The 18950-nt window shown below is 50.6% G+C and overlaps 2 protein-coding genes across 2 annotated transcripts; both read left to right on the top strand.

Annotated features, from left to right (window-relative positions):
* Positions 1–2766: 2766 nt before the first annotated feature.
* On the top strand, positions 2767–6098 carry LOC150005382 (serine protease 44-like). The gene is made up of 5 exons (XM_090284962.1): positions 2767–3103; positions 3401–3557; positions 4178–4443; positions 5164–5306; positions 5862–6098. Exons 1-5 carry the CDS (start codon positions 2767–2769, stop codon positions 6096–6098), a joined length of 1140 nt encoding a protein of 379 aa, XP_090141088.1.
* A 719-nt stretch (positions 6099–6817) lies between these two features.
* On the top strand, positions 6818–15429 carry LOC150005381 (putative serine protease 45). The gene is made up of 6 exons (XM_090284961.1): positions 6818–6902; positions 9363–9389; positions 12915–13062; positions 13465–13739; positions 14530–14693; positions 15021–15429. The coding sequence occupies exons 1-6, from the start codon at positions 6818–6820 to the stop codon at positions 15252–15254; spliced, it is 933 nt and encodes a 310-aa protein (XP_090141087.1). The 3' UTR covers positions 15255–15429.
* Positions 15430–18950: the final 3521 nt, after the last annotated feature.

Genomic DNA, 18950 nt, shown 5'->3' with positions numbered 1-18950 from the left:
GGCTGATTTTGACATTCGCCCATGTTGTTATGTGTATGATTAGTTCATTCCTTTTAATTGCCGAGTAGTAATCATTGCATGACTGTTCCACAGTTTGTTTTTGCTCCTGTTGACAGACATTTGGGTTGTTTCCAGTTTGGGGCTATTCTGACTAAAGCTGCTAATAAACATTTCAGCACAAGACTTTTTTGGGTCTATCTGCTTCCACTTCTTTTGGGAATAAACCTTGGAGAGGAACTGGTGGGTCACAGAATAGATAGATGTACGGTTAACTATTCACCGCGTGATAGGAGGCACTGATCTCTTAGCCACTGAAGGTCCTGCGGCCTGGCATTTAGTTCAGTAGTTGTAGTTGTAGTAGTAGTTGTGATAGTCAGGAGTTGCTTCTCAAATAAAGTACAGTCTCTTTGCTGCAGACAATACGGTCTTGCTCCAGAACCATAGGGGACTCTACTGTGACTCTCTAAACAGGACATAGCAGAGACACCTGACAGCATTTTTATTCATCACAGCAAACTCTAGCGCCATGGGATTTGCCAGGTCATATACCGCAAAGGACAGGGCAGCTTATGCTACAGCCTGACTTCATCTCTTGACGGGAGGAACTATAAAGCGCTAGGGCCATTTTTATGAACATAATCCAGGTTAACCTCACCCTCTCAAGATTTGTTATTTCATCACATTCCTTTTGCCATGTAAAGTAATATATTCACGGGTTCCAGGGATTAGAATGTGGACATCCTTTGGGGGGGGTTTTATTCTGTCTACTACAGGGTTGTTTCCAGATGTTGGCTGCAGTAGTCCCCCCTTCTCTGTGGGGAATGCATTTCAAGACCCCCAGTGGATGCCTAAAACCATGGATAGTACCAAATCCTATATATGCAGTTTGCCCTTGGACAACATGGCTTTGAACTGCATGGGTCCATTGATACACAGATTTTTTTTTTCAATAAATATATATAGTACCATAAATACATTTTCTCTTTCTTATAATTTTTAAAAAAACATTTTCTTTCCTCTAGTTTAATTTATTATAAGAATATACTCTATAATACATATGATATACAAAATGGGTGTTAATCAACTGTTATTGGTAAGGCTACCTGTCAGCAGTAGGCTATTAGTAAATAAATTTTAGGGGAGCCAAAAGTTATATGTGGATTTTTCAACTGTGAGGGGTGTTGACATCCCTAACCCCCATGTTGTTCAAGGGTAAATTGTGCTGTGTTTTTTCCTATACATACATATCTATACTGTTTAATTTATAAATTAGGCACAGCAAGAGATGAACAACAATAACTAGTAATAAAAAAGAACAATTATAGCCTTGGCTAATGTGGCTCAGTGGATTGACTGCCGAACTGTGAACTGAAAGGTTGTGGGTTCAATTCCCAGTCAGGGCACATGCCTGGGTTGTGGGCCAGGCCCCCGGCTGGGGACGCATGAGAGGCAACCACATATTGATGTTTCTCTCCCTCTCTTTCTCCCTCCCCCTCTCTCTAAAAATAAATTAAAATCTTTTTTAAAAAAAGAACAATTATAAAAATATAATAAAAGTTACGGGCATGTGGTGTCTCTCAAAATATCTTATTGCAGAGTACTTGCCTTTTCACTTAACGGAAGCACTCTGGCATACCCAGTTGCCAGTAGCTCTCATTACTCTTGTGCTTTGAGGCCATAATTAAGTAAAATAAGGGTACGTTGAACACAAGCACTGTGATGCTGGGACAGTCGATCTGATAAGGGAGATGACTATTGAGTAACTAGCGCTGGGTAGAGTATGGAGTGTGGAGATGGCTGGGCAAGGGGATGATTCACATACCTGGTAGGACAGCGCAGGGCAGTGGGAGACTTCATCACCCTACTCAGAACGGAGGGACATGTAAAACTTAGGAATTGTTTATTTCTGGAATTTTCCATTTAATATTTTTGGACTACAGTTGACCATGGGGTAACTGAAACCACAGAAAGCAAAACCGTGGATAAGGGGGGACTACTGTAGTATGAGTTTAGCTACTATAAACATTGAACAGTTATTTTTGTGTGTGAACATAAACCTTTATTTCTCTGGGATAAATGCCCAGGATTGCAATTACTGGGTTGTATGGTAATTGCATATTTTATTTTTTAAGAAACCGCCAATCTGTTTTCCAGAGAGGTTGTAATATTTTACATTCCTACCGCATTGTATGAATTATCCGATATCTCCGCATCCTTGTCAGTATTCGGTGTTGTCATTTTTAATTTTAGCCAGTCTGGTAGGTGTGCAGTGATATCTCATTGGGGTTTTGCTGTGTATTTTGCTCATGGATCTTTTCATGTGGGTGTTGATTTCTTTTTTAAGATAGCACTATAATCTCTAACTGGGTGGCTAGTAAGTGCAACATTTATGTTGAGCTTGAATTTTTTGTTGTTTACCAAACAACTAGGGGAGGGAAGTGCTGAGAAAGGCCTAATCCAAGCGCAGCAGGGTCTTGTGGGTGGACCTGTGTGTGAACGTTGGGTGCTGGGGTCTCCAATGCGGGGACCTGGTCCAGGGGTCGCTGAGTGCCTGGGACGCACCCCATTCACGAGCGCATGCCGAGCTGGGGAGAGAGAGAAGTCTCGCCTCATCCACGTGCAACTCCGGCCCTGACGCCCAGATGACCTCACGGTGCGACGTGACCCCGATTCCCCGCAGGACCCCTGTTTCCCGCCAACACCGGGGCAGGGGCCGGCGCCGCCGCGAGGGGGCGCCACCAGAAGCCCGAGGCCGGCGGCGGTGCCATGGCGTCCCTAGGCCTCCTGGTCTGGCTCCTGGTCCTGCAGCCGGGGCCCCGTGAGGCCCGCGCCGTTGGGAAGGGGGCGCAGGGCGGGTCTGCGCTGCCCTCACGCTCTCCCAGCCGCGTGGGAGGCGGCCGCCAGGGCCCCGGGGCGAGCCTGTGGCAGCTGCCACCCGTAGGGGTTCGGGGACCTTCGGAGGCCCCCGAGTCCCCGGTGGTTTCAGGGTCCCTCGATTGGGTAACGCTTCCTCCGGGGGGCTCTGGTTCCCGCGAGGCTCTGGGAGCTCCACAGACGTCACCCGCAGCTGCAGGGGCCGCAGGAACGCGGCCCGTCTCCCCAGGTGAGGTTTCCGGGCCCGCCTGGCCACAGAGAACTGGCCAGGTCGGAGGGCCCGGGACCCTGGCCTGGGGGCGGAATGGGCTCAGGGGACACGATTGTCCCCATCTTCCCCTGGCGGGTCAGGGAGGACCCAGCCCTGCCCTTGAGGCCTAAGAGGCCCTGGCCATTCTCCGCGGAGTCTCCTGGGAAACAGACCTGCGCTGGGGGCTCTGAGATTTCCGAGGACCGTCCGGTCCTGGTGGCGGCGGTGTCAGCGGCCTCACTTTCTCAGTCCCCTCCCCTCCTTGACCTGACCCAGGATGTGGCCATCGGACTATGAGGATAGTTGGGGGGATGCCGGCTGCCGAGAGGAACTGGCCCTGGCAGGTGAGCCTGCAGATCAATGATGAGCACGTGTGCGGGGGCTCCCTCGTCGGCAATCGGTGGGTGCTGACCGCAGCCCACTGCATATTCGGGTGAGTGTTCCAGATGCCGGCTTGGGCTCCCAGGCTCCCTGAACGTTCGTTCTCTTCCTCCTCTGGAAAAAAAGGATCGCACCCTTCCTCTTCCGGTTGTAGGTGATGTTCCGGCTCTCGGTAGCCGGGAAAGTCGAGATCCAAAATCAGGTTCAAAGCCTCTTCTTTGAAGCCAGAGCTCATTAGCCTTGGCCAAGTGGCAAAAAGGGGGAGAGATGCCAGTGGGGGACAGTGTGTGGGCAAAGACTTGCAAGGGGGGAGTGGGATGTAGGAGACCAACTTGGCTAGATCAGTGGTCTCACACTTTAATAAGCCTAGAAACACCTGCAGAGCTTGTTAAACCATAGAGTGCCTGTCCCCAGCCCCTGGAGTTTCTGATTCAGTAGGTCGGGAGTGGGCCCCAAGAACTTGCATTTTTGACAAGTTCCCACGGGATACTGATGCTGCTTGTCTGAGGACCAGACTTGGAGAACCAATGGATAGAATGGCCAGGGGTGCGGGGAAGGGATGTGGTTTGGAGGGAGGGAAGTGGCTGATGGCTGGCACGGCAGATAGGACCAGGCTGGGAAGAACCGAGAACATGTGGGAGGGGGATGCAGACCCTCCGGCTCCCTCTGCAGCTTTATGGAATACACGGTGAAGATAGGAGACATACGCCTGAGGCCTAGCTCTCCAAGGACAGTCGAGATCCCAGTTCGAGACATCGTTATCCACAAGGATTATAGTCCTTTTAAAACCATTGAAAATGACATTGCTCTGGCCCTGCTCGAGTTCCCTGTGAATTACTCTGCACACATCCAGCCTGTGTGCTTCCCTGAAAAGACCTTCCTGGTGCAAACTGGTACGGAGTGCTGGGTGACCGGATGGGGAAAACTACAGGAAAAAGGTGAGACTGAAGCCAGGCCAGGGAAGAGGCTGCCTGGCGCCCTGGGGTTGGCCCACAAGCTAAAGGGAGACCCAGGGAGGCAATTTTCTAGCAAGTGGCCAAGGGAGGGGGGTGGGGATGCTGCTGGGGAGTAATCTGATGGTGCTGCAAATTTCTTTTAGCATGTCAGGACCTAGGGGCTTGGGGGACAAGCAAGGTGGGTTTTAGCGTGGCGGGGGCGGGGTGAGTATTAATTTGCCTGCTGATCTGAGCTGTCCCGAATTGGAAGTACTTGCCTTGGTGCTTGGTGAGTTTTCTGCAAGTGAGAAGAGGCCAGAGAATGCCTCACGGTGACATTGAAGGGCCTCCTGTCCCTGAGGAGAGGCTGGGTTTGGTACCCTTGAGGCACTTCTTGTCCAAGAGTTTGTGATCCTGCTCCAAAGGAAAGATTCTTTACTGAGGTATAGGACACCTGCCACTATGACTCATGGTACTCGGAGTGACAGATGCTTGGTTTTGATTTCTCAGGCTTTTAAGGCCTTGCCTTTTCCTGTCCTGGTCAGTCTTTTCTTGGTTTGGATTCTTACCAGTGGGGACAATATCCACGGCCTTAAGAGGGTGTCTGTGGGGTGAACACACTGTATGAGACCCAGAGTGGGTGCAGGGGTCCCTGTCCTGGCCCACTAAGCAGACCCACCCACTCCTAAATTCTCTGTACAGATACCAAAAAGCAAGCTCCAGAGCTGCTTCAGGAGGCTGAGCTAAGCATTATTCGCTATGAGAAATGTAATGAAATATTGAAGAAAAGCTTGAAAAGTTCCAAGAACGTAGTCAAGAAAGGGGTGGTCTGTGCTTACAGCACCCTAGGAAAGGACTCCTGCCAGGTCAGTCCATGGGCCCTTTGCTGCCTCGGAATTTTGGTGGTGCCTCAAAGGTTCTCCATCCACAGGCAGTAGCGCCTGCATCACCTGCCAGCCCCTCCGCTCACCCTTCATTCAGATCAAGGGGATTCAGTGGGACAAGCTGCTGACCTGGCTGCCCGGACCCCGTCTTTCAGTAGAGGGGAGGCTGATGCTGCCTGAAGGGGGACAGGGCAGGGAACGGGAGGGTCAGGCAGGAAACACCAGTGATGTGAGGCCCATGTTTTGAATCCCTCCTGTGTGACAGGCAATGCACTGAAGTAAGGACTTTATTCATTGTTATCCCAGAATATGCACATTTTCTGTGCACAATTTTTTGCGTATATATACAAATTTTGTTTGTTAAAAATTTTCAACTTAAGAAAAAAAATTTTTTTTTCTACTTTTAAATCTCTTTCTCGGAAACCCGGGCCTGGCGGGTACCTGGGGAAGCCCCCGTGTGCCCCTCTCCCCAGTGCCTTGCCGCCTGTTCTGGCTGTTGGTCCTCCTCCATCCCTCCGTTTCTTTCTCTCTCTCCAGGGAGATTCTGGGGGCCCCCTGGTCTGTGAATTTAATGACACCTGGGTCCAGGTGGGGATTGTGAGCTGGGGCTTTGGCTGTGGTCACGCAGGATTTCCTGGAATTTATACAGAAGTTAGCTTCTACAAGGACTGGGTCATTGATCATATGAGTCAGGCTGCTTCTCCAGACTCAGCTGGCTCCCTGCTCCCCCCGCTGTGTCTGGCGCTGCCCCTGGGCATCCTGGCGGCCCTGTGATCCCCGTGGGGCGCGGGAATCGCCATGGTGATCTCTCAGGCTCTACGGCACCAGCAGATTCAAAGATGTCATCCTTCTGCAAGACACCCCATGGAAGCCCGAGACCTTCATGTGGTTAAGTTGCACCATCCGGTTGGTGGTCGTCGGAAGAGGAGGAATGTCACTTCCCCAAGACTGTTTGTTCAAGTCTTAGGTCCGGCTCAAATGTCACTTTTCAAAGACATTGGCCCTTACTGTTCTCTTGTGCTTTCTACAGCTTTCCAGACTTTCAAATCAATATAAATGGTGAAACTTTCCAATGCGCCAAGCTCAGGAGGCCAAGGTCGTCATCAGAGGCTGGGTGGGCGGCAAGGTGCCATCACCGGTCCGGGGATTTGGGTGCGCCTTTACCGGCCAGGTTCTTGGGGGCACTGTCACCAATTTAAGGCACCTGGGAGTGCTTTCATGGGGCTGGGAGCCACGGAAGCGCGCACAGATCCAGGGCTCCGGGGCCTCCGGTGGGGGCGTAGGGGCGTGTTCAGGGCGCTGGCCGGGCTCCAGGGGCGCCGTGGTGTTCCCCGCACGTCATTACACGCGGGCGCTGCCGGACGTGCGGTCTCGCGCCTGGAAATCCGTCAGGTAGGGGACGTGCTAGAGGCGCCATCGTGTCCTAGCGGTGTCCTCACGCATCGGGGCGCCTTCGCGTCTCTGCAGTCGCCAGGTGACGCCTCCCGGGCCTCATGGGCCCCTCGCTGGGGGGCCTCCGCGCTGGGCCTCATGGCCTGACCCTCAGCCACCTGCTGCTGCTGCCGCTGCTGACCTTGGGTGAGGCCAGAGCCGGTGCCCCCCCCCCCCCCCCCCGCGCCCTCTCTTCCCCAATCCCGCTGCCCCTCCCCTTCTCACTCTCCTCCTCCCACCCCTCCCCCAAACCCGCACTGGAGGCGGGGACAGGGACTGGCTCTGGACCCAGACCCTTCCTTCCAACCCCGTGTGCCTCCCTGGCCCAGCCTCGATCACCCAGTGGACTCCCGCCAGCCCCCAGGGGCCCCTGGCTCCTCCACACCACCCTCACCCATTTCTTTAGGGATCAGAGACAAGCCTCCTGTTCGGGCTGGGCCCTTCGGTGGGCGCTCCCTCCATCAGCCTGGCTCACAGACCTCTGTCCTCTCCCTTCGCGTGTGCTGCGCGTGTTCCCTGTCCTTCCCTCGAGTTCTCAGAGGAACAGTTTACACACCACGCTTCCTTCCAGTGCCCCCTCACTGAATCCTTAGCCCGTTCCCAGCATGTGTCTGCCTCACGGTCCCCAGCCATTCTACCGTTCCCTCCTTTTTCATCTTCTCCCGTCTCCTCTGGCACTTCTCCTGATTCTGTCACTGGCCAAGGGGTTTTTGTCCCCACCCCAGAAGAGAAATCGAGAGGAGGCGAAAAACGATTCCAAAGGAGGTGTACTGGAAACAAGAGGGAGGGGAAGGAGGAAGGGAGGGAGCTCGATGCACCCAGGGGGCCCCCCCTAACAGCGAGGGTCTGGGACTCTGGGGTGGAGCTTATCTAGCGCTGGGTTTCTTCACGCAGCCACAGGGTGAGTGTCTGTGTTCTCCAGGCTCCTGCTGTGGGCTGGTGTTGACTAGTGCAGGTGCAGACACATTGGTTTGGTGAGGGCCTGGAGAGAAACTATAATTTTTATTTTTATTTTTCAATTACAGTTTATGTTCAACATTATTCTGTATTCGTTTCAGCTGTACAGCATAGTGGTTAGACAATCATGTACTCACCTCCGATAATTGCAGTACCTACCTGGCCCCATACATAATTATCCTGATGTTACTGACCGTTCCCTAGGCCGTTCTTTACATCTCTGGGACTGTTCTGTATCTACCAATTTGTACTGCTTAATCCCTTCACCGTTTTCACCAAAGAGAAACCTTAATCTTGTCTAGGAGAGGCTGGAAAAGTCACAGAACAAGTTTGTCATCCAAGAGGGGCTCAGCCCAGCTCAATTCTGCTCTCCCTCAGGGTAGCCCCTTGCCCCTCTGTGTCCCTCCCAGCCACCATGCTCTGTTCACCTCGACGTACTGGTGTTCCCCTAAGGTGCTGTCTGGGTCCCCTCTTCATTGCTCCCTGGGTGAACTCATGTGCGCTGGGCAGTGAGCTGCCATTTATGTGATGCTGCCTCACGTGTCTGGATATGCATCCACCTACTGGACATCACCCGAATGACCTAGAAACACCTCAACTGCTTGGAAGACCCTCATCCTCCTGCAGACTGGTCCGCTCTGTTCTCTCACTGAGTGGATAGCAGCCGCTCGCCTCTAAAACCAGAAATGGGGAGTGGGTGGGCCCTGGACCGTGTGGCTCAGTTGGTTGGAGCGTCATGCCCTGACCAAAGGCTTGTGGGTTCGATTTCTAGTCAGGGCACGTGCCTAGGTTGTGGGTTCCACCCCGCTGTCCAGGCACATCTGGGAGGCAGCTAATTGATGCTTCTCTCTCACATCAATGTTTCTCTCTCTCCCTTCCTCTCTCTCTAAGAGCAATGAAAACATGTCCTTGGATGAGGATTAAAAATAAAAAAAAAGAAATGGGGTTGGGGTCATCTAGACTCGGCCATCTGCCCAAGTCCCACCGCCAGCTCACCTGCCACGCCACGTCTGTTCTCACCACCACTTCCACAGTCAGACCTCCATATTTCCTGCCTGGGTTCTGCAGAGCCCCCGGAGGGATCTCCCTGCCTTCAGCCTTGTCACCTGCCTGCCTGTTCTTGCTGCCTTCACAATGCAAGCCCGGCCACACCACAGCTCCACTGGCCTCCCTCCTCCCTGACTCTGCTCCCCTGGCTTCATTTCTTGCCATCACGGACCTTGCCCTTTATCCCCCAGAGTCTCAGGCAGACCCCACAGTGTTTCTTTGGTGAGGAACGTCATTGTCACGTCTCATTTTTGTCTTACCATCTCATCTTGAAGACCCAGCACAATAACTCCTCTTGTCAGAAGGCTCTCTGCCCGCTTCTTCTGGGCTCACCTCTCTGTGGCCTTGTCCCTGCGCGGATCTCATGCAGGTGATGGTGTGGACTTCTGTGTCCCCTGCCGACAAGCATGTTTCTCCAGGGCACACACAGCACGCATCTGGCTGATACCTCTGTCCTCACCAGCTCTGGGCTCCAGGCTGGGAACGGAGCAGGAGATTAGAAACTATTTGGTGAATGAATACATGAATAATCAATGAAAATGCACCTCTTCACTGTCATCCTGTCACGACCGCTGGCTTTATCTCTGTCCTTTTCTCCTCCAGGTTACAAAGAAGATGATGCCAAACCAGGTGGGTAGGGTGAGGGCCTGCTGCAGGAAAGCCTCTGTTCCTGGGAGGGTATGTTCTGAAGAGGCCACCTAGGTCTGTAGGAAGCAGGAGTTTCGTGTCAAGGGTCTGCTTTTTAAAGGGTAGCCGGTGGCTGCCAGGACATACAGACCCAGCAGTTTGGGGGAGACAGCACCCGGCCCTCCTGTGGGAGTGCAGAGCCTCTTTGGATTCAGCTCAGGCTGTATCCCATCAGGGGACATATCCCTTTTCCACACACAAACCTTTGGGCTCTAAACTGTTCCTTTGCAAATGGAGCACCTGCAGAACCTGGCACTTCTGGGTCTTTCTGTCTTTTTCCTTAGACTTCACGGGTGGAGGGTGGGCATATCCTGCTTGATCAGGGGCCTCCACTGTCACGGCACATTCTGATTTGTTATGAATTGTTTGATTAAGTTAGTTATCCCTGCTTATGTCTCTGCTCTGCTCCTGTTCCCTCTCTCTACCCTCTTCCCAACCTTTTTTTATGTGTTCAATGGATACCTTTCTCTTGGTGTTCTTGTAAAAAAAAATCTTGTAGTTTTATGTGCATGTGTCTTGAATGTACACAAATGACCTGTGCTCTGGGCCTCTTTCTGTTTCCTACTTTTTTCATTCAGTCCCATTAAGAAAATCATTTATTTGGAAATAATTTTAAGCTTACAAAACACTGAAAGTACAAATAGCAGGAAGAACACACACACAAAATTTTTCAGGTTCAGTTAAGGGGAACATATGCCATGGTTCTTTATCTCTAAATACTTTGGGGTGTATTTTCTAAAAATATTCTCTCAGATAACCATAGTGCACTTATCAGCTTCAAAAATTTGCATTAATGCCATACGTTTATTTGCTGTCCATATTTCAATGTGGTCAGCCCTCTGCGTTTCTACCGGCAGTTCCTGAAGGTGTACGTATTGCTACAGGTGTACCAACCTTTGGCACAATCCAGCTTTTACACTTTTTTGCTAGTCTGATAGGTTAAAAAAAAATGACTTCTTGATTTAATTGGCATTTTTCTCAGTACTGATGAATCTGAGCATGTCTTAATGGGCTATTATTGGCCTGCTGAGTTCCTTCTTGTAAGAAATTGCCTGGCCTTATAATTTGCATATTGTCTATTCTTTTTTTTTTTTCTTGTATATTCCTAATGAAAGTCTTGTATTAATTTTAGATGCTGCAAATATTGCCTTCGCACCTGTCATCTGTCTGTTAACTTTGCTTCTGGGGTCAGAAAGCCTTCATTCTATGTCATCAAAGTCCTCAGTTTGATGCTTTATGGTGTGTGTTTTGAGGTTTTGTTTTAGGAGTCCTTTCCCGCCCCACGTGGCATGATCTGCCGTTAATGCAGTTTGACCTTTTGTGATGAGGCCGTCTACTGCCAGCAGAAAGGAATCCAGTTTTGTTTCTCTTATTTCTTCTAGAGGGAGCCAGTTTTCCCAGCACCATGTGTTCGGTGAGCCATCCTTTACCCACCAGTTGTGATGGCTCCTGTCTTTGCCAGAAGTTCCTGTGGTCCAGGGGACAATGTCTGACGCATGCTCTTCTTTTCCTTTGCTCCATTTGTCTGCCCTTGTCAGTGCCACACTGTTTTTGTTACTCTGGCTTTGATGTGTGTCTTAATATCTTCTAGGACAAGTGTCCCTCCTTTGATCTATTTTTTCAAAGCCAGAGCTATTCAGGAAGCTTTGTTTTTCTGTTTCAATTTTAGAGTAAGCTTATCAAATTTCTTAACAATTCTAACCCAGAAAGTGACTTTATAGAATTAATTTGGGGGAAAATTGTCACCAGTGAAGGGGGTCTTGTCCTCGCCTTCCCCAAGATACAAATCAAGAACAGAAATTAAACCGATTCAAAAGGAGGTGTACTGAAAACAAGAGGGAACAGAGGGAGGAAGGGAGGGAGCTCAATGCCCCAAGGGAGCCCACCCTAACAGCAAGGATGGCTCCCGAACCACTGCTGGGGTCGGGCTTATATAGCGCCAGGTTTCCTCACGCAGGCGCAGAGTGGGTCTCTTCATTCTCCAGGTTTGACTGACATAGACTGAGGCAGGCGCAGAGTGGGTCTCTTTGTTCTCCAGGTCCCAGCCTGGTTCCCATTGTGTGGCGGCGCAGACCTATGAGGGCGCAGACACATTGGTTTGGGGGAGGGCCCGAAGAGAAACTGTAATGTTGTCTAGGAGAGGCTTAAAAAGTACTGAAGTGCATTCCCATCCACCTTGAGAGAGGTTCAGCCTGTCTCAAAATTACAGCTGAAATATTCAGTTCTATTTAAGAGCAACAGATGTCTCTCCATGGATGCCAATTATCTTCACAGTCCTTTATTCGAGTTATAAATCTTGTGTAGTGTTGGATGCGTTCATTCCTTGATACTTTACACATTTTTTGCTATTGAAGATGTATCCTGATGTTGAATGTATTTTCTGCTGGTTGTGCTGGGATAGAGCAATAGTACTGACTTTAAAAGTTGTCAAAGTATTATGTATACACAGAAAGTATACAAGTTATGTGTCCAGCTCAGGAGATAATCACATGGCGAACAGTCACCACCCAGGTAAGCAGAGCAGTAGCAGCTCCCAGAGTCCCCCAGTACTCTCCCCACAAGGAGTACTGTTATTCCCGATATCTGGCCTGTAGTGCATGCTTTCTGTCTGTTCCTCGGGGTTATAGGACGTTTGATGTAGCTTTGTGGCACATGACTTCTATAAAGTTAATGATTTCCTTTCTAGTCCTAGTTTGCTAGGTAAAAGGTTTGTGTGTTTGTTTAGTTATACATCTGTGTTGAGTTTTTCAAATGCGCTTTTCTGTGTGTATTGAGAAAAGCAGAGGATCTTTCTGTAGAGGACCCATGAAGAGCTCCCCCATTGTGGGGCCACCCTTGCGCTCCTGGGACGATCTCTACGTGACCGTAGCGCATTATTTTAGAAAAACACGGTGTTGGTTACTATTTTACCTGGAACACGGGCATCTGTGTTCATCCACGGGGTTGTACAGCTTGACGGTTGCCACGACACGCACGCTGAGAGGGTAAGCTGTGAGTGGGGGCTCCAGGCTGGGTCCCTTCTGGAATAGTCTGGGGAAGATCAGAAGTCTGGAGCTTGTCTTCACTCTGGGCAGTGCAGGCACCTAAGAGATGCAGCCAGCGCCGTAGCTGCTCAGGAACGTGACCTGGGAACTTACTCTGGACCCAGAAAATGCATTTCTTGTCTGGGGGCTTCTGCTATGCTTCTCCCTTGCTTTGAGGTTCTGCGCTGGTTGCCCCCAGTGTGTCTCAGCTTCTCTCTCTCTTCCGCTCCTTTGATGTCTCTGTCTTGATGCGTTTGTGTCATTGTCATTTTCTGCCTAGCGCAGTGCCTTTGGGCAGGCCACCACCCCTCTCTCCCCCTCATTGAAATGGGAACGAGCCCCGGGTTTACAGCCTTGTGCAAGTTGCCCCAGGGCACTTGGTCTCAGTCATTCTTATCCTCCTCTGGGTGGTCACTGTGTCTGCTGGGCACCCTTGTTCCTAAAGCTTGTGGCAAACCCTGGTGGTCGGAGGATTTGGACGTGACCCGCCATTGGCCCTGGGAGGCGAGCGTCCGACTGGAAAATGAGCACGTGTGCGGGGGGGCCCTCATTGACCTCCAGTGGGTGGTGACTGCTGCCCACTGCATCCGAGGGTGAGTGTGGCCCGCGTCCCCAGGGCCTGGAGACCCGGGGCTGCCACAGGCCCCGCCCAGCTCCTGTGAGGGTGGAGAGTGGGGAGGGAAGCTCAGAACAGGGGAGCCATGCTCGGGGTCTACAGGGGGCCAGGGCCTGAGCTGGGACAGGAGCCCCAAGCAACAAAGACCGAATCCTAAACAGGGCAGGGAACTCAGTATAGAACCCCCAGCCCCTCATGTGTGAAAACATACATGTAGACCAACATCTACATACACAACACATAGACCAGGCCTCCTGAATCGACTTGAATGATGAACGGGAAAGCGGTCAGATCTAAGGGAGAGGCCTTGGCAGAGCTTGGGGCACAGTGCTGCCTGGGACCCTGACACCTACCAGGTGGGGCTTTGTGTCCCCTGTAGCACCAAGGAGTACTCGGTGATTCTCGGCACCTCCCAGCTGAAGCCCTCGAACCCCAGGAAGGCCGTCTCGATCCCCGTGAAGGACATCGTCATGCACCCCAAGTACTGGGGCCGGACCTTCATCGTGGGCGACGTTGCCCTTCTCCAGCTTCACACGTCCGCCATCTTCAGCAAGTACGTGCAGCCCATCTGTCTCCCGGAGCCCACCTACAACCTGAAGGTGGGGACGCAGTGCTGGGTGACTGGCTGGAGCCAGGCTAAGCAGCGCTTCTCAGGTGAGCAGGGTGGGGGTGGGGGTGGTACCCCAGAGGGTGCAGTCCGTTCCTCCTGGGGCCTTGCCAGCGGGACCCCTCACGGTGCCTCGCGGGAAGCCTGTGGCGCCGGCTCTGGGGTGGGATGGGACTGCTCCTCATGTGGGAACCATTGTCCATTGTCCATTGCCTGGGCTGGACATGGTCGTTTGCCTCACAGAAGCTCAGAGCCAGGGAGCCACAGATTCACTCCCTCATTTGCTCCCTTGAACTTCAAGCACCTGCCCCCTGCTTAACTCTCAGTGCTGGGAGTACATGCCCTGCCTGCCGGGAGCTCATCCAGAGCGTGGAGGGGGCACAGCTGACAGGGAAAGACATCAGGTGACCCTGAGCTGCAGCCGAGAGGGATCTGGGATGAGCTCTGGGCAGAGGGTCTGCCTGAGCGGCCTATGGGGGCAGCGAGTTTGACTCGGGTGGCGCAGGGCGCAGCCAGCACAGCACGCAGAGGCTGGACAGCAGTGGCGTGTGGCTGGGGTCCCAGTGCGTCAGGGCTGGCATGGCAGCGTGGATTGTGGCCTGCTTGGTTCAGAAGCCAGAGCTTCCCAGAGAAAGGGGTCCTGAAACACAGCCTTGAGGGGTGAGGGGCTGGCCAGACCTGGTCCTCACGGCAGTGGGAGGGGCCCAAGAAGGAGGGCACAGAGGCGTAAGGCGCGTGGCTTGGCTGAGTCCCCAGGACGGAGGTGACAGGACGCTGGGAAAGGGCCGGGGCTGCGTGGAGTGAAGTTAGCCCTCACCCCGCTGGGCTCCTCCACAGCCAACTCCACGCTGACCCCAGAGCTGCAGGAGGCCGAGGTGTTCATCATGGACAACAAGAGGTGTGACCAGATTTACCGCAAGATGTACCCCATACCCCGCATCGTCCCCCTCGTCTTGGGGGACATGATCTGTGCCATCAATTACGGAGAAAACTTGTGCTATGTGAGTTTCGGGGAGGTTTTGGGAGCTCTGCTTCTGTTGGGAAGGTCCCCCAGGTGGGGGAAGGTCCCCGGGGAGGGGTCTGCTTGGCCCCCCTGCTTGTCACCATCACCAAGCACTGCCCTGCTCCCATCTTTCTTCCCCTGCGACTTTGATTTTGCCTAATATTCTGGGACCGGGTCCCCAACTATGGAGCTGAGGGAAGACCCCATGTAGTGAGATCCTGAAGGAGTGAAAGAATCTTCCAAACAGAACTCAGAGGGTGAGCGATCTGGGTCCCCTGGGTCCGGCTGGGCCCCCAGCCTCCATCATTCCTCTGTCTTTGCCTAGGGGGACTCCGGGGGTCCTTTGGCTTGCGAAGTCGAGGACAGATGGATTCTGGCTGGGGTGTTGTCCTGGGAAAAGGCCTGTGCCAAAGCGCAGAATCCGGGTGTGTACGCACGTGTCACCAAATACAGCAAATGGATCAAGAACCAAATGAGCAACAAGGCCCTCTCAGGCCCCTGTGCCCCCAACTGGCTCCTGCTGCTGTGCCGACTGCTGCAGCCCCGCATGGGCCCCTGATTTCCCCGTCCCTTCTTCCTCCTGCGCTGCCTCTGCTGAATGGGGCCAGATCAAGGTCAGACCAAGGCCACGTGTCCCTATTCAACAAGAGTCAAGGTGGGGACAGAGGGGCCCCTCGGAGACCTGGTCCCCATAGGGAGGGATGTGGTGGAAGACTAGGCCGTGGGTGCCCGAGAGAAGGGAAGTGTGGCCTAGCAGGGCTCTGGGATTAAGGCCCAGAACAGTGGGGATTAAATTTATGCAAATGCAAGCCGGTTCTGTTCTCTTTCCTGGGGGGCCCTGGTGGTTGAGGATGGCTGGGAGGGCAGGGTCCCCTGGAATTAATTCTACCTGGTGGTTCCCCAGAGTGGCAGCTTACGGTTTTGCTACATCACCCGTGCTGGGGCATGGGGAAAGGGCTTGAGGCCTCAGTTTCCTCACCTGTGAAGTGGGTGTGCTGTAAGGGAGTGGTTGGGACCCTCCCTGTAGGCTGACAGCAGGAAGGACCCACATACAGTGCTCCAAATCAGCTTTTACTTTTTAAAATGGCAATTAAAAACACTAATTACCAAAGTATTACACATTCATGGCTACATTTTTTTACTTTAAATTTAAAAACATTATAAGCAATATCTGAATACATTCCCGTGATTTACTTAAAAAGTTCATCTCTGGCTGCTGTGGCTCAGTGGCTTGAGTGCCAGCCTGTGAACCAAGGGGTCACTGGTTTGATTCCCGGCCAGGGCACATGCCTGGGTTGTGGGCCGGGACTGAGGCTATGGCCTGGTCCCCAGAGCAGGCAACTGATTGATGTATCTCTCACACATCGATGTCTCTCTCCCTCTCCTTCTCCCTCTCTTCCCCTCTCTCTGAAAATAAATAAGTAAAAATCTTTTTAAAAAATTCAGAAATACATGTAAAGATTTCCCCCTCTCATCCACCCCACCACAATGCTGTTCTCTTACCCAGAAGTAATCGCCAGTAGCATCCTTTAATATAGCTTTATGATTTTAAATGATTTTAATTAAATATATTAATAATATTTAAAAACTTAGATGCCTTGAAAACCTATGTCAGTACCTAGAGCGATGCGTAATTTTACGTGGCTGCCTGTGTTCTGTGCGAGGTAACAGAGGTCATTTAACTGCTCCCGTTTTAGGCTGTTTCTGGCTTGTCAGCATCGTGGTCGTCAGGAGCACCTTCTGAATGCACAGGGTGCGGTGGGGGGACAGTCCAAGGAAACATAAATTTAATCATTCTGGGTAAATACTGTCAAATTCACCCTTCTCCAAAACGGAGTCCGTTTATGTTCACACCCATAGCATACGAGAATGAGTTTCCCCTTGTGCCAAAGTGGACGTCATCCATCTTCAAAGCGCGTGGCCATCCAGCAGTAGAAAGCTACATCATTGCTGTTTTAATTTGCATTTTCTTGATTGGAAAAGTGTTTTCTCATGTATTTACTGAAAAACACGTCTACCTTTTCTCAAGTGAATCCTCTGTTCATATACTTGGCCTGTTTTAAAAACTGGGTTGCTTGTCTTTTCTGATGGAAGGCCTCCAGCTCTTCTGAATAGTTTTCGAGTTTTCTTCCCGATGTTGGATTGGTCGACAGTTTTCCTTTTTGTTCCACGTTTTGTTCAGTTTGGTGTCACTGCTATGTGAACCTCTTAACACATGCTGAGAAGCCTTCTAGTGCCTCCCTATGGCCTGGAGCAGTGGGTGTGACACCAGCATTATCGGTACTTTAAGTTTGGTGGATTGTGTATAAAGACTCACTGGACCTGGTGCCTTTTCTAAAAACCTTTGACTATTAAAAAAAAATCTTTATAGTCATTGGCTTAGTTAGGTTTTTCCACCCCTATTTACATTAATTTCAGTATAGAAAAATCACTTAATTTAGCTTAGGTTTAAAATTTTCAAACTGATGTACAAAAATTAAGCCCATGGCCCCTTTATTATTTCTAATATTATTTATATGTGTACTCTCTCTGTTTTTTTAATTTTTTTCTTTTTTATTGATTCCAGAGAGAAGGGGAAGGGAGGGAGAAAGAGAGGGAGAGAAACATCGATGTGAGAGAGAAATATTGATCATCTGCCTTTTGCATGTGCCCTGTTCGGGAACCAAACCCGCAATCCAGGCATGTGCCCTGATAGGGAATCGAACCTAAGACCCTTTGGGTTGTGAGATGACGGCCAACTGAGCCACTCTTTTTCTTAAAGACAGAATTACCACATTTTGGTCTATTTCATAGGTGTTTTCAAAAAACCTGGTGTGCTTTTGTCGGTCAGCTTTTTGGTACCCACCCTGCCCGCCTATTACCCCAGGTCCTGGTCAGTGGCCCACCGCCTCTGCCATGCTGTTCATGTGCTTCACGGGGAAGCGGTCACACCGCCAGCTCCCAGGAGGGGTGGCCCGCAGGCTTCATGAGTTGGCGCGGTCCAGCCCCCCAGCCACCCGACCTCCGTGGGTTATCCCAGGGAGCATCAGGCATGGCTAGAGCAGACACACGCTCTCCCTCCGCATGTGGAGGAGGAAGCAGAAGCACGTGGGCTGTTGGCCAATGTTTTTCAACAAGGGGACCAACTCAGAGTGCAGCTGCCACCACCGAAGAGAGGAGACGGAAATGGTAAGCCTATTTGAGTGGACGTTTCTCTTCCTTGGGCACTCCTGGATGGTACAGACTAACTTTTGGTTTTAGTGATCAGATCTGCTTCTGTTTGTCCATTTTATTTCATTACAGCTCAGTGAGCTTTAGTAATTCCAAGCTTTTACTTTTGGAGGATTTACTTTATTATTCTTTTTCTATCTTGAGTATGCTCAGTTCATTATTATAGACTTCTTTGGTTTCTAATATTTTCACTTAATCCCATAAAATGCTCTCTGAGTCTTCTTACTTTGGCCATATTTCATAGGATTTGATATGTGCTGACCTCATTGTCTTTCATTTTTATATTTTTAATTTCATACTATATTTCTTCTTTAACCCAAGAGTTAAATAGAAGGGTATTATTTAATTTCCTGATGGATAATTTGGGGTAAGGCTAGGAGCTTCTCCTTTTTCTCTATTAAAAATCCTATCACAATATGGACTTAATTATTTCTGCATTTTGGAATTGATTGAGGTTTTACTTGTGCCTGTTTCACATGCCTTTGAAACAAAAGTGGGTGTTTTGAGACAGAGTTCTAGCTATAACCTGGTTGGATCAGGCGTGTTGATTGTGTTATTCAAATCCTCTCAACACTTCCAATATTTTATGTCCGTATAATCCACTAATTTCTGAGAGGTTTACCACAGGAATTAAGACGTTGTCTGTTTCTTCTTGCAGTGATAATAATTCATGCTTTATGTTTCAGAGCTGAGTCATTAGGAGGGCTGGGTTCACGCCCACTGCGCCATCTTGGTGGGGTATATACCTATCAATATGTAGTGTGCCTTTGTCCTATTTAATACTTGGTTTTTCCCAACGTCTGGCTCATTTCCTAGAGTTCATTTCTAATTCTGCCGTTCTAATGGATTCGGGTACAATTTTCTATTTTGCACACATTTCCTACAGATTTCCCTTGGGTTTATTTTGTACCTTTTAGAGTTTCTTGATTTGAGCATTTAATTCAATTATTTTTGTTTTTAATATTTGATAATAGATATCTTTAAGGTTCTATATTTGCCTTGAACACATTCAAAACGTTTTCTAATTCATTACTCTAATTACTGG

The sequence above is a fragment of the Furipterus horrens genome, unplaced genomic scaffold (genome assembly GCF_987537825.1).
Source record: "Furipterus horrens unplaced genomic scaffold, mFurHor1.1.pri manual_scaffold_7, whole genome shotgun sequence".
NCBI lineage: Eukaryota > Metazoa > Chordata > Mammalia > Chiroptera > Furipteridae > Furipterus > Furipterus horrens.
Note: the sequence above shows the minus strand (reverse complement) of the source record. Positions and strands in the feature narration are given on the sequence as shown.